The sequence below is a fragment of the Hibiscus syriacus genome, unplaced genomic scaffold (genome assembly GCF_006381635.1).
Source record: "Hibiscus syriacus cultivar Baekdansim isolate YM2019G1 unplaced genomic scaffold, ASM638163v2 tig00111655_pilon, whole genome shotgun sequence".
NCBI lineage: Eukaryota > Viridiplantae > Streptophyta > Magnoliopsida > Malvales > Malvaceae > Hibiscus > Hibiscus syriacus.
Window position 1 is genome coordinate 199398 of NW_024063148.1, and position 15901 is coordinate 215298.

Genomic DNA, 15901 nt, shown 5'->3' on the forward strand with positions numbered 1-15901 from the left:
TTCAGGAGAAAGTCGATCAATCGATAGCAATTGTCACGGCGCTGGCCCTTAATCTTGCAAAAATCACAAACCCCATTAAAATGCCTCTTATCCAAGGCTCTTGAAACATGAGAAAGCATGGTAGTAGATTCATAAACAGGCACACCAGAGAGATGGATCCTCTAAGATTCTTCTTGGGCGATCATGTAGTAAGCTTGATTGACCTAAGGAAGAGGCTGAATAAGGAGAATCTTACTTCGGAGATGAGCATAAGAATCATTAAGCCTCATGAGAAACTGAAATAAACGTTGTTGAGCAAGATGTTGCACAACATTCTGATTTCCATCACAATCGCAGCTCGAGACTGGAACAAGAGCACCATGCTCATCCCATAAGATCTTTAATCGAGTGAAATAAGCAGAAACAATAGAATCCCCTTGAGTAAGAGTATCAATTTCACGATGGAGAAAAAAACCTAGATCCATCAACCTTATCGAAGCGCTCCTTTAAATCACGCCAAGAAGAAGCAGCATTGGAAGCAAAAACAACGTCGGCAGACAATTCATTACTAACAATATTCAAAATCCAGGAAAGAACAATGGAGTTGCACCATTCCCACTGCGAATGCAACAAAGGATCAAAAGCTGCTTTCACGCAGTCACCATTGATGAAGCCAAGCTTGTTCTTGGTAAGGAGAGCAATCCGCATCGATCTACACAACACATTATAATTTTCGAGACTGACGAGTTGATGCGAGACCAGAAGCATGCCCAGTGTATCGGAGGGATGAAGGTAAAGCCGGTGATTGTAGTCGATTGTCTCTGCCATGAAAACCATAGAGAGAAAGAACGTGAAAAACTACTCGAGAGAAAAAAAATGAAAAATGGGTCGTAAGAGAGTAAGGTCCAATGAGAAAAAACCAATAAGGATCGATTTGGCGATAATACCATGTTAAGAAGTAGATCGTGGAAAAATATTTCATTAATGAGAATAATTTTTTTTACACATCGAATTAGGTATTGCTAAGTCAAAGATGACCCTTCCAATCTTATTTGCTCTATTCGTAAACGTTAAGATTCGAGTCCATGACCTTGCTTGAGAGATCTAGTGGCTCGTTCCACTAGACTAATTGGTTGCTAGAATTATTTTGTTAATTATATATCTTAAATATTATTTTTAATATAATTCTAAAAATTATTTTAAATTTAATGTTAAAATAATCTTTTAGATATTAGAGTATTATTTTGTATCAAAATTTTTATTACACATAATTAATTAATTGTTTTACTATACATATAGATTAAATAAAATATCGTTGAGGATAATCTGTCAACGCCATAAAGCCCACGTATAAACCTCTAGGGATTTTGCCGCCTCTTTCATATTTGCAGAGCGGCTGTGACGCTCCGGTTTCCCTCCAACTTGCAGTATAAATAAGGGTTTACCCAAACCCTAAAACCCATTTCTGTAACCTCTTCACTCTTCCATGGCTTTCTGGGGTTAGTTTCTTGTACCGTTTGCTTTCTTTTTCTTTATGATTTCATTTCATTTCTTGTAAAAGTGAAGTTACGATTAACATTTTCCAGGAACCGAAGTGAAACCTGGGAAGCCCTTCACTCATGCACCTCTCAATGGAAGGCTTCATCTATCACAGGTACTTATTTTTTAATCTTTTCTATTCTCCCTTCTTTGTTGTGTTAATGCTTGTTTTTCAATTATCCGAAATCAAAATCTTTTCAAAGAAGCACATAAATATGTTTTGTCAGGCGACATTAGGAATGGTAATGGAGAACAGAAAAGCATAGTTCAATGTAATGTGGGAAATAGTAGGCCGGTATTTCTTTGTAGTTTGTTCCCTGATAAGGCAGAGTGCTGTCAACTCAATTTGGAATTTGAGGAATCTGATGAAGTTGTTTTCTCTGTTATTGGTCCTCGAACTGTACATCTTACTGGTTACTATATGGGCTCTACTCGCCTTGATCATCATCACAATGATGAATCGTATCCTTTTGTTTTTAAGTACTCAAATTTACTTCATATATTGGGTTCGTTCCTGTTGTTTACCTTAACTATGTTGCTTAGAGAATCCTATGGAGAAGATATTGCAGAGACTGAAACAGAAAGGACCAAGAGTAGTGAAGAAAGTGAGTACGGTGGTAGTTTTATTGATGATGATGATGAACCAAAAGCCTTTTCACCTTCTGAAGAATTTTCTGCTGGGTCAGGATGTATGTCTCACCTCATCTCTTACATGGAAGTTTTGTCCATTTGTGCATTAAGTTTAGGTTTTTTTGGTTATAAGGGAACAATAATCATCATTGGTTCTGGTTTGATTACATCTGAAATTGTTTTCTAATTTAAATGCCCCTTTTTTGTGTCTGACTTCAGCAAAGGAAGAAATGCACGGCTTAAAGTTTAAGTGTCGCAAAGGGAAGCGTAGGAGGCTTAGGAAGAAGTACCAGAAAAGTGATTCTGATAATGAAAGTTCTCAGCAAAAGGATTTCACCAATGGTGTTGCTCCTAGGGAATTATTGGACAGTGAAACTGAAGATACATTGCCTATTTCCTCACTGTTTTCAGGAAAATGCGCATCAAAGAGTGGAAAAGACAATATAGGGGGAGAAACTAGGAAAGAAACTGGTAACCATAACAACAATGAGACTGACGATAATGCTACCATGTCAGAAGGAATTAATGGTGTTCAGCTTGAATGGTACGATTGCTGTATTTCTTTGATAAAATCAATTAAGCATATAAAACAATAATGAACTTCAATGCAATAGCTAAGATAACCATATTGAGAAGAGGATCTGTGGGTGCCAATTATCGTCTGTTTAACATATGATTGTTTGCTTCTTCAATCATTGTTTTTGACTTGCATTTGATTGTGTTGTACTTTTGTTGTTCCTTCTTGCTTGCAGTAAATCAGGGATGAGGAATGTAGATAGGCTTGAAGAGCTTGTAGAGGAGGAAAGATTACCGGAAGCTGATCATTGTGTGGTTGAAAAAGTGAATTTGGAGCAAAATGAACAAAATCAGAAACTGGCCAGTAACGAGTGCGTGATGTTCTCTCTTGAGAGAATTATATGTTCCATGAAATCTGTGCTTCCATGTTTGTTGACTTAGTTGTGTCATTTGTTGCAATTTTCTTGTTAGTAAAACTGCTATCTGATATACTGCAGGAAATGTCAATCTGATAATCTGTTGACACCCAGTCAAGTGGGTACTGCCGATGGAGCTAATAAGCTAAATCGGAAAAGAAAGAAACATTTTGAAGACAGTGATACCAAAGGGGATGAGGTCCCGAAAAGTGGTTCAAATTTGAATCACGTGATTGAGGATGTACTTATGGAGGATAAGGAAACCCAAAATCAAGTTAATGATAAGTAGGTGTTTTTCATTTGATTTACATGACTTTGAATAGCCATACGGCAGGAAATTTTAGTTTTCTGATTTATGATATATCTCTTTTTCCTCAATTTCAGTCTTAAATGTGTGATGTTCACTTTTTTTCTTTTCTTGAAGTCACTCTAAGAAGAGGAAAAAGAAGAAAAGGTGCAAGGATAAGAGAGAGGATGCTGTTACGAAGATGGAACCACCTGTGTTATCAGCCCCTGAAAAGGAGCAATCTGTTGTGGACTTGAAAGACAAGAATACCAGTGACCAGGAAATTCAGCTGTCGAATGGAATGATCATTGAAGAGTTAGAAATGGGAAAACCAAATGGGAAAATAGCTTCTCTTGGTAAAAAGGCATGTAGTAGTTTATCCGGGTTTCATTGGACTAAAGGAATAAGTACTTTCCCCTTCCGTGCTTAAAATTAAATGAATTTTTCACTAACTTTTCTTGCTATCAGGTCCGTGTTCATTACACCGTAAAGTTGAAGGACAGTGGGGAATTAATCGATTCAAGTGCTGACAAAGGTCGCTTAAAGTTCCGACTAGGTAACATCTTTTGTTTAATCATGCTCTGTAAATACATTGCTGTGTGTTCAAGTTTTTGTTATAACTTTGTTTCTATATTTACAGGTGAGGGACAAGTTCAAGAGCTATGGAAGGTTGGCCTTGATGGTATGAACTTTTTTTCTTTTGAAGTTGCTTATCACTAAGTTATTGGCGTTTGAATTATATATGTAATGATTCAAATAATGATGATTGGTAGGCATGCAAGTTGGTGGCAAACGTAGACTCACAGTTCCACCATGGGTGAGGTATGTGAAAATAGTACTCCAAGCTGGTTTCTGTATTTTTGTATGCTCTTGAGTTTTGTTTGGTTTGTGTTGCAGTTTAGAGGAAGGGACAAGTGAGAATATTCCACCAAACTCGTGGCTGGTTTTTGAAGTTGAGTTGGTTAAAGTCAGGTAATGGGTTGGCTTCATACGCCAGTTTTGTTGAGGCATACATACAGTTGCCGAGTAAATGACCTTTTGGAGATGCATCTGAGAGTTTAACTCTTTGGTTTTGGGCTTGAATTTTATTTTGAATTACTTGGAAATGGTTTAAAGAATTCAAAATAAATAAAAAGAATGTTTGAAAGTAATTATGTTTGATTTTGTGTAAATATTTTAACCTGTATCCTTCTCATAATTGACTAGGGTTGTAAATCAGCCCAGCTAGTTTTAGTATTGCTAAACTTGACTTAAGTTGAAAATTTTAAAATGGAGCTCGATTCAACTCGAAAACTCGCGAGTATGGAATTTTCAAGCTCGACTCGAACTTGAGATTATGAATTAAAGTTTGAAATAAAAAAGTTCTTAAACTTAACTCGATTGAAGCTCAAATTCAAACTCGAATTAAACCTTAAATACGTGAAAAATCTTATATTATATTTTTAAAAAAAATCTTAACACATGAATGTTAATATTATTAATAATTTAATTTTTTAAAAATAAATTTTTTAATATATTATTTCTTTGAGTTGCTTGTGAGTTTTTCGAGTCAAGTTTCAAGTAATTCGTTTTGGATCATTAAGAACTTGAGTTGAACTCGAGTAATCGAGTAAGTATTGAGCAGTTCATAATATGTCTCGTCTAATTTATAGTGCTGACAAGTGTACACTCAATTCAGTAGGTTAATCAAACATGTTAAAATTGTGTAATTTACAAAGAATCATATCTAAAGGTAATTGGTTAATGAGTTTCTAAACGCATTACAAGATTTAACAAACAGGTCACTTGTCCTTTAGTGGAAAACGAGTAAATGAATCATTTGACCTCGGTTGTTTATTTTGATTTAAATATCTTCAATGTTTTCATTCATTGAATATTATGTAAGCAAAATACATACATATAAAAATTATTTATCTATATTTTATTAATTTTAATATTTTTATTTTTCTATTAAAATTTCAATTATCTTATAAGTGGGTAATTTTCATTTTTACCTACTCATTTATTTTAGAATATTTTATTAATTTATATTATTGTTATGATTTAATGTTAAATATGAAATATTGATGCATTTTTTTAATATAAATTATATTATTGAAATTATTTAATTAATATAAATAATATTTTTATTAATATTGTTTAACATAATGATATCAATACATTTTATTAATCAATATAAATATAATTTAAATATTTTCAATGATTCACTTTTAATATAAATATATCTTTAATATTTTAACTATAATTTAACATTAATATTATTTATTATTTTGTTATTTAATTTATATGTGACTTTATTTTTATTTTTGTTATATATTTTCGTTTAATGTCCTTTTGGTTATCTTCATCCCATCTTTCTTATTACAATTGAATTAAAATACATGTAACATTGATTTTAGGGTAGTTTTACTTAAATTATTACTTTTGTTTCATTTTGGTATATAATTTTTTCCTCAAAACTATACCTAATGTTTAGTTTATGTTTCAATTTGGTACTTTGTCATTAAAAAATTAATAGAATTGTTGATGTGACATTTAATTTTTTCAACGATGATTGGCATTACCTTATGATGACATGTTAATATCACTGTTAAATTTTTATCGACGGTGTACCAAATTGAAATCTAAACTAAACACTAGGTATGATTTCTTAAAAAATAAAATTTATGTACCAAAATAGAACATAAATAATAATTTAAGTACAAAATATGTAATTTACCCTTGCATAAAATCTCCTTGCAATGTTCAATCACAATAATACAATAATTATTTTCATTATCGTTGTTTTCAATCATATCAGAGATAATATTACTATCCATCCAAATCGATTTATTTATTTATTTTGATGGATAGTAATTTAGTTCTAATGAGATTGAAAATAAAGGTGACAATTCCATTAGTCACTTTAACGAAAATTAGTTAAAAGATGAGATTAAAATCTCTAGTGGCTTAGTGTTTAATCTCAATGTGTTTAGATCTAATGAGAAAATAATCTCAGTGACAAAAAATGTCTTATAATATACGATTTTAACCAACTTTTTTTGGATTTGCCAAAATGACCAACTAAATCGCAATGCGATATCCGGTATCGCAAATCAGTTTCCAGATTCGCAACGCGAACATCGACTATCGCAATGCGAACTTCGACTATCGCAATGCGATTTTCCAAATTCGTTGCGATAGTCCAAGTTCGCGTTGCGATAGTCCAAGTTCGTTGCGATAGTCCAAGTTCGCATTGCGGTTTATTCCAAATTCGCTGTGATAGTCCAAGTTCGCGTTGCGATAGTCCAAGTTCGTTGTGATAGTCGAAGTTCGCGTTGTGATTTATTCCAAATTCGTTGCGATAGTCCAAAATCGCAACGACTAGTGGTATTGCATTTGTTTCTTAAGAATTTTCTCTAAAAAGATATTATTCACGCGGACGTGTCGAAGACACGTATTACCACGACCACGACCACGACACGACACGACCCGAGACGGACGGCGGCGGCGCGCGAGAGTCCCCCTTGTTCTCTATCACTCAACAAGGAAGTGGAAAAGCCAAGCCTTAAATACCATTCCCAATAGTGTTTCCAATACTATGTGGGATTGAGCATTACCAACACTTGTTCCCAATACTATGTGGGATTGAGCCTTAAATAGTGATATTATTTGTGAATTATAGTTAATGACTTTAGTATTTGTATGAAAAATATTTGTGGTTCATTTAGTTTTCATGCAATTCTAATTTATTTTCAATTGATTGTAATTGCACGATAACAATTTTTTTAGAGAAAATAACCTCAGTGACCAAAAATCCCATATAATATACGATTTTAACCAACTTTTTTCGGATTTGCCAAAATGACCAACAAAATCGCAATGCGATCGCTAATTCGCAACGCGATCTCCATTATCGCAAATTCGCGTTGCATTTTCACAATGCGATAGTTGAAAATCGCGTTGCGATGGTCTACAGTATCGTTGCGATTTTCCCAATTCGCAATGCGAATAAGTAAATCGCAACGCGAATTGGGAAATTCGCAATGCGAATAAGTAAATCGCAATGCGAATTGGGAAAATCGCAATGCGATACTGACTATCGCAATGCGATAATAAAAAATCGCAACGAGATACTTACTTTCGCAACACGATACTGACTTTCGCAACGCGATTTACTTAGCGCCATTCGTATTAACGCGTATTTTTTTTTTCAAATTCCAAACACGTATTTTTTCTTAATAAATCGGAAAATGAACCGTCCACAGTAATCGCAACTCATAACCTCAAACCCAAAAACACAACACTCAGTCCCATCTCCATCTCTCACTCTCTACGGCGAAATCCGTCCCCATCTCCGAAGATTTCCGTCCCCATCGCCGGCGAAATCCCTCACAACCATTCACAGTCAAAAATCCCTCACAATCATTCAGAAATGGAAAATTAACCTCCGAGGGTTAGTTTTTTTTATTTTTATTTTGAAATTTTTGCATTATTTTAGGTTTTTCATATTGAGATTGATGATAAGTCTACTGGTAATTTCAATAATAGATTAACCATTTCACTTAAATTTCTTATTAAATTCATTCGATTGCTGCCAATACTGCTAAACTGTTTAGCCTGTGAAGTTAGTATTTGTCTTTGCTTTGTCTTTTGGTTGAAGTAATGCAGAAGAAGAATAGTTTCGAGAATGAGAATCGCAACGCGGAAATGACTATCGCAACGCGAAATAAAAATCGCAACGCGAAACGAAAATCGCATTGCGATTTTCATTTCGCGTTGCGATTTTCATTTCGCGTTGCGATTTTAATTTCGCGGTTGCGATTTTCATTTCGCGTTGTGATTGTCTGGTCGCGATAGTCATTTCGCGTTGCGATTCTCTCGTTGCGATAGTCATTTCCGCGTTGCGATTCTCATTATCTCGTTGCGATTTTCATTTCAACCAAAAGACAGAAACAGTGTTGCAAATTTTAGTTTCAAGAATAAACTACTATTTATGTTTATTGTTTTGTTTTTGGTATATCTTGACAGTGTAATTTTTGGTATATCTAACTTGGTATGTTTATTGTTTTTTTGTAGAAATTTTTTTCGGCTTCATTGACATTAAGGAATAAAGTTAGCCTAGCCACTACAATTGCTTCGAAGCTTTCACCTGCACAAAGAAAATTGTTTGAAGAAACCTGCTTCGGGCCATGGCTGAGAGTACAGCATCCGAGTGGAGATGCTAGTTTGACCCATTTGTGGCTTCAGACCATGACTAGCGATCTACCCGACAGTATACAACGTGGTGAGGAAGAGATATGGTTTCATTTTCCACCGGCGTATACTTGTTTTGGGCGGAAGGAGTTCTGCTTAATCACTGGTCTACGATTCGGACACGATGATGTAGGCCGGTACACTCGTCATATCACCCGCCCATCATGGTTATCCAGGGTTTTTCCTGATGAGTCAATAGAGAAGCCGAACTTACACGTCGACGACATGAAGAAATTGTTTAATAAGAAAGATGGTTTTACTCGGATGAATGACGTCGATGTTGTCCGAGTATGCCTTCTACTACTTTCGTATGCCGGCTTTCTAGGTAATGAGATTGAAAATAAAGGTGACAATTCCATTAGTCACTTTAACGAAAATTAGTTAAAAGATGAGATTAAAATCTCTAGTGGCTTAGTGTTTAATCTCAATGTGTTTAGATCTAATGAGAAAATAATCTCAGTGACAAAAAATGTCTTATAATATACGATTTTAACCAACTTTTTTTGGATTTGCCAAAATGACCAACTAAATCGCAATGCGATATCCGGTATCGCAAATCAGTTTCCAGATTCGCAACGCGAACATCGACTATCGCAACGCGAACTTCGACTATCGCAATGCGATTTTCCAAATTCGTTGCGATAGTCCAAGTTCGCGTTGCGATAGTCCAAGTTCGTTGCGATAGTCCAAGTTCGCATTGCGGTTTATTCCAAATTCGCTGTGATAGTCCAAGTTCGCGTTGCGATAGTCCAAGTTCGTTGTGATAGTCGAAGTTCGCGTTGTGATTTATTCCAAATTCGTTGCGATAGTCCAAAATCGCAACGACTAGTGGTATTGCATTTGTTTCTTAAGAATTTTCTCTAAAAAGATACTATTCACACGGACGTGTCGAAGACACGTATTACCACGACCACGACCACGACCACGACACGACACGACCCGAGACGGACGGCGGCGGCGCGCGAGAGTCCCCCTTGTTCTCTATCACTCAACAAGGAAGTGGAAAAGCCAAGCCTTAAATACCATTCCCAATAGTGTTTCCAATACTATGTGGGATTGAGCATTACCAACACTTGTTCCCAATACTATGTGGGATTGAGCCTTAAATAGTGATATTATTTGTGAATTATAGTTAATGACTTTAGTATTTGTATGAAAAATATTTGTGGTTCATTTAGTTTTCATGCAATTCTAATTTATTTTCAATTGATTGTAATTGCACGATAACAATTTTTTAGAGAAAATAACCTCAGTGACCAAAAATCCCATATAATATACGATTTTAACCAACTTTTTCCGGATTTGCCAAAATGACCAACAAAATCGCAATGCGATCGCTAATTCGCAACGCGATCTCCATTATCGCAAATTCGCGTTGCATTTTCACAATGCGATAGTTGAAAATCGCGTTGCGATGGTCTACAGTATCGTTGCGATTTTCCCAATTCGCAATGCGAATAAGTAAATCGCAACGCGAATTGGGAAATTCGCAATGCGAATAAGTAAATCGCAATGCGAATTGGGAAAATCGCAATGCGATACTGACTATCGCAATGCGATAATAAAAATCGCAACGAGATACTTACTTTCGCAACACGATACTGACTTTCGCAACGCGATTTACTTAGCGCCATTCGTATTAACGCGTATTTTTTTTTTCAAATTCCAAACACGTATTTTTTCTTAATAAATCAGAAAATGAACCGTCCACAGTAATCGCAACTCATAACCTCAAACCCAAAAACACAACACTCAGTCCCATCTCCATCTCTCACTCTCTACGGCGAAATCCGTCCCCATCTCCGAAGATTTCCGTCCCCATCGCCGGCGAAATCCCTCACAACCATTCACAGTCAAAAATCCCTCACAATCATTCAGAAATGGAAAATCAACCTCCGAGAGTTAGTTTTTTTTATTTTTATTTTGAAATTTTTACATTATTTTAGGTTTTTCATATTGAGATTGATGATAAGTTTACTGGTAATTTCAATAATAGATTAACCATTTCACTTAGATTTCTTATTAAATTCATTCGATTGCTGCCAATAATGCTAAACTGTTTAGCCTGTGAAGTTAGTATTTGTCTTTGCTTTGTCTTTTGGTTGAAGTAATGCAGAAGAAGAATAGTTTCGAGAATGAGAATCACAACGCGGAAATGACTATCGCAACGCGAAACGAAAATCGCATTGCGATTTTCATTTCGCGTTGCGATTTTCATTTCGCGTTGCGATTTTAATTTCGCGGTTGCGATTTTCATTTCGCGTTGTGATTGTCTGGTCGCGATAGTCATTTCGCGTTTCGATTCTCTCGTTGCGATAGTCATTTCCGCGTTGCGATTCTCATTATCTCGTTGCGATTTTCATTTCAACCAAAAGACAGAAACAGTGTTGCAAATTTTAGTTTCAAGAATAAACTACTATTTATGTTTATTGTTTTGTTTTTGGTATATCTTGACAGTGTAATTTTTGGTATATCTAACTTGGTATGTTTATTGTTTTTTTGTAGAAATTTTTTTCGGCTTCATTGACATTAAGGAATAAAGTTAGCCTAGCCACTACAATTGCTTCGAAGCTTTCACCTGCACAAAGAAAATTGTTTGAAGAAACCTGCTTCGGGCCATGGCTGAGAGTACAGCATCCGAGTGGAGATGCTAGTTTGACCCATTTGTGGCTTCAGACCATGACTAGCGATCTACCCGGCAGTATACAACGTGGTGAGGAAGAGATATGGTTTCATTTTCCACCGGCGTATACTTGTTTTGGGCGGAAGGAGTTCTGCTTAATCACTGGTCTACGATTCGGACACGATGATGTAGGCCGGTACACTCGTCATATCACCCGCCCATCATGGTTATCCAGGGTTTTTCCTGATGAGTCAATAGAGAAGCCGAACTTACACGTCGACGACATGAAGAAATTGTTTAATAAGAAAGATGGTTTTACTCGGATGAATGACGTCGATGTTGTCCGAGTATGCCTTCTACTACTTTTGTATGCCGGCTTTCTAGGTAGAGAGGCCAGACAACCTATTCCTCAGGAGCTAATATTATTGGTAGAGGACCTAAATGCATGGAATCTGTTTCCGTGGGGTTCGTATATATGGAAAGCTACCTGGACTAAGTTGTCGTCTGCCTTTGATGACCGCAAAAGTTTGCGGGGCGATGGGTCGAAATACACTTTGTCAGGCTTTGTTTGGGCCTTTAAGGTAAGAATTTCTATATAATGTTTTCAAAATTATAATTAATTATTTAACAATTACTAATGTTTGTTATTATATTGTTTGTAGATTTGGATATTCGAGGCTTTCCCCAGCATGCGGACATATGCATTAAAATCCTCAGATGATATTCCTAGGGCTATTTCCTGGAAGAGGAAACGTATGTTGGATTGGGAAGACTTAATACCATATGCGACAATAAATAATGTAAGTTAACACAAATACTATCATATATAAACAAGTTATTAATAGTAGACGTTTAACTTTGTTTTAGTTTTTATATTATTAGGAGGCCAACACTCCATTAATGAGACTGACACCCACGGAGGTTGAGCTTGCCACTGATTGGTGGCAAGCTAGTCAGCGTTTTTTTGATGGCACGAATGATGAGCAGCCTCCACTTCCTCCACTTCGAGAGCCATCACCTCACCCAGAGCCATCACCTGATCGACCCGACTATACACCTCTACAACGAGAGCCATCACCTATCCCGTCACATCATCGAGTCTCTTCTCCACCATCACCTCATGATAGGTGACCGACAAAGATGCCACGACTTCTATCTCCCTGTTCTCCACCTCCACGGGATGAGTCAAGGGAGTTACGTGATGAGGTCAATGCCTTGCGTGAGGAGATCGGTACTCTACGCAATAACGATGGTGCATGGCGTGTGGAGGTGTCTACTTTACGTGGTGAGGTTGCCGCTCTACGTGAGATGGTAGTATCGTTGCAGAATGAGGTTCATACTCTACGCAACGAGGTAAGTTTAAGATTTTCCATATTTAACTTGATGATAAATTTACTCGTAATTTCACTTAAATTAACCATTTCACTTAGATTGCTTAGTAAATTTATTCGGTTGCTGCCAAAACTGCTAAACTTTTTACTTTAACACTGTGAAGTTAGTATTTGTCTTTGTTTTGTCTTTTGGTTGAAAGTTTGAAATATATTTATCTTTGTTTTCACTGTTTAAATATCATGTCTGTTTATTTACTGATATTTGTATTTTTATTTAGCGGACCGATAAGGTGGATGCTTTACGTCGGGTTTTTCTTACACGACAGAGTTCACGCATCAGACGGCGTGCACGTGCTATTAAGTCTCCGTATACCCCAATAGTGCGAAGACACCGCAAGAAGAAGCTCGACTCGCCTATCATCCCTCAAGAGTCCACTCCTATCGTTAAAGAGGCCCCTATCATTCCTCGAGAGTCCCCTCCCACCGTTCAAGAGGCCACTGTCATCGTTGAAGAGGTCCCTCCCACCATTCAAGAGCCCGATTCACATGGCGTCATATGTAGGATTCTTGAGAAACCCTCTGACGTGCCGGACATGATGGATTCAAGTTGGCTCTCGTATGAGTTACCGACCAGTACCATACCGGTATCTGAAGAGGAGAGGAAACAACTACCAGACACAATTCTGGATAACACCCTTTGGGCTAAGACCGCAGTTGATTTTTATCTACACGAGCGAAGCCAGGGGTGTTTCACTGACATATGCAAGCTCAATGATGATATCTATTTGTTGCTTGATCGGTCTTGGTGGGCCGTATTATTAGGGGTCGAAGACAATGGCTATTTCGATGGAGGGGTAAGTCTTATATTTTTCTTATATTTTCATTTGATTAATTTGTTTAAAAATTAATGTAATTCACTAATATATGTATTTTTTTGTAAAACAGCATATCGATGCGTGGGTGTCACGTCTACTAATAATTAGGAAACTTAAGGAAAATAAAAGAAATACACGGTATACAATAATGCCGACGGCTTTTAACGCAGTTCACTTGAAGAATCAACGAGATGAATCATTTGCGTTGGGCAATGGACAAGCTAAACTTTATCCTGCATGGTGGGAGGTCGATAAGGTTAGTGTTTATTTTAGATTGAGTTTAAAGGTATTCATAAATAAGTGCGCAAATGAATGAATTATTACTTATGATTGCAGGTGTTTATCCCTGTTTTGGAACGTAACCATTGGCTTCTCGTCGAGCTTCAGATCCCATCCCTTAAGGCAATAGTATATGACAGCATGATAAATTACATATCATTGGCTGATATAAGAGATATTATTAAGGGATGGAGCTCTTATTTGGCTAAATACTTGGATGCGATAAATTATTGGACTCGTTCTGGAAACAAGAAGCCAAAGAAGCTCAATATTACAGTTAGCAGAGACGAGACCGCACCACAACAAACGAAAGGACCCAGAGGGGATTGTGGTCCTCTCGTATGATTGGCGTTGGACCGTTTGATCACAGGAAGTATAAAGTATCTACCTCCCACCGATATAGATAGAGCTGCAGTAGGCTTGTGGTTTCGACATTATATGGCTAGATCGATATATACGAGACGCTGCCTACCTGCATCCGCGTTATAAAAATGTCCATAAACAATTGGAATGTTTATAGGCTTGTGGTTTGAAAATGTTTGGTTAAGTACCTAGAATTCAATAATTTGCTGTTTGTAGGTTTTAGATGTGTAGAAAGTGTTGTTTGAGCAAATGTTTGGTTTATGCAGGTTAATCTCAGAAGTGAGCTGCGTGAAAATGATGTATGGCTGCAAAAGTTGATTCAATAGTAGAAGTGTTATTTTCTCTAATAATTATTGCTTATTTTTTGATTGTTTAATTGATTTGTAAAAGGTGATTTGTAAAAGTTGATTTGTTTAATTGATGTTAACATAATTCTTATTTGTGCTTGTTTAATTGATTGAAATGTAATGGTTGATTTTGTTGATTTCAATATTCATTATGTTGAAGGCAAAAAGTACTATCTCAATGCGAAATGAAAATCGAAACGAGAGAATCGCAACGCGAAAATGAAAATCGCAACGCAAAATTAATTTCGCGTTGCGATTTTCATTTCGCATTGCGATTCCCTCGTTGCGATTTTCATTTCGCATTGCGATTCTCTCATTGCGATTTTCATTTCGCATTGCGATAGTAATTTCCGCGTTGCGATGGACATTAAGATGATTGCCTATTAAGTGATAACAATTGGAACAGATCATAGCAATTTTCAAACTCAAGTTACTATTACATGCCTAACTGAAAATGTTAAAAGTTCACACATAAAATCTACATAATACAACGTTTGCATTTAAAAATCACCTAAGTTAACGGACCCAAAAGGTGAAGCCAGTTGTGATTGGGATTTTAAAGATGATTGCGATTTTGATTGCCTTTTTCTTGACACCATATGAGCTTTGGATTTTGATGATGATCCATATTTTGGTAGAGGAAAAGATGATTGTGATGGCACTGGTGATCCACATGTCAACCTTGTATGACCACTTTCCTTGCACCGACTACATGTCGATCTCTTCTTCTCTTCACCCCTAGACGGTATACGATCGTGACTTTTTGGTCGGCCAGGTAGCCTTCTGTCCATGGTTGGTGGCAAAACTGTTTGTAAGTCATCTGGTATGTCCCACTCAGAAGGATGTGAAATAGGGTAGACAATCTCGGCATAAGTCTGTCGATATACTTCTGTAGTGTAGCAATCCATAGCGTATGTGCTTGAATCATCTTGGTTTAGATGAAGAGCAACTTTTATAACATGGCCACATGGATAACCAGATGTTTGCCATTTCATACAACTACACGTCCTTGCATTTAGATCGACAAGCCCATTTAAGTTATTATCCAGTACTTCAAACAAAGTGTTTGAACATGGTTCAACTCTCCATGACGTTGACTTCACAACACGTTTCGTTATCTTTTTTCAGTCCATGGTGTAACACGATGTTCCAATGTTCCTGTAAATTTAAATAAATAATACTTAGTAAAATATATCCCAATGTTCTTGTAAATTCAAAGAAATAATACCTGCATGGTTTCTTTTCTTGTAGTACCACTGTTGAATAGAGGCTCGAAAAAAACTCCATTAACATAGTAATGGGTAATTTCCGGGAATGACGACTTAGAGCGTTAATTGATTCTGCACTATTAGACGTCATGAAACCATATCTTGCTCCAAGTTGATGTACTCTTGACCATCTTTCAAACCCGACATCTTCTAGTATTTGAGCACACTGAGGCAAAACACATCTTAAACAGTTTATATGCTTATTGAAATCCAC

At 36.4% G+C, this 15901-nt stretch overlaps 1 protein-coding gene across 1 annotated transcript; it reads left to right on the forward strand.

Annotated features, from left to right (window-relative positions):
- Positions 1-729: 729 nt before the first annotated feature.
- LOC120166980 (peptidyl-prolyl cis-trans isomerase FKBP43-like) lies at positions 730-4452 on the forward strand. The gene is made up of 13 exons (XM_039176128.1): positions 730-829; positions 1418-1478; positions 1566-1633; positions 1746-1980; positions 2062-2207; positions 2368-2692; positions 2901-3035; positions 3162-3365; positions 3505-3730; positions 3835-3922; positions 4007-4048; positions 4140-4192; positions 4269-4452. Exons 1-13 carry the CDS (start codon positions 730-732, stop codon positions 4398-4400), a joined length of 1815 nt encoding a protein of 604 aa, XP_039032059.1. The 3' UTR covers positions 4401-4452.
- Positions 4453-15901: the final 11449 nt, after the last annotated feature.

What these genes read in the sequence shown, in the direction of transcription:
- LOC120166980 (XM_039176128.1), top strand. Translation starts at nt 730, where the DNA reads ATGCGAGACCAGAAGCATGCCCAGTGTATCGGAGGGATGAAGGTAAAG. An exon ending in AAACCATAGAGAGAAAGAAC is followed by an intron (nt 830 to 1,417) that starts GTGAAAAACTAC and finishes AGTATAAATAAG; the next exon opens with GGTTTACCCAAACCCTAAAA. An exon ending in CATCATCACAATGATGAATC is followed by an intron (nt 1,981 to 2,061) that starts GTATCCTTTTGT and finishes TATGTTGCTTAG; the next exon opens with AGAATCCTATGGAGAAGATA.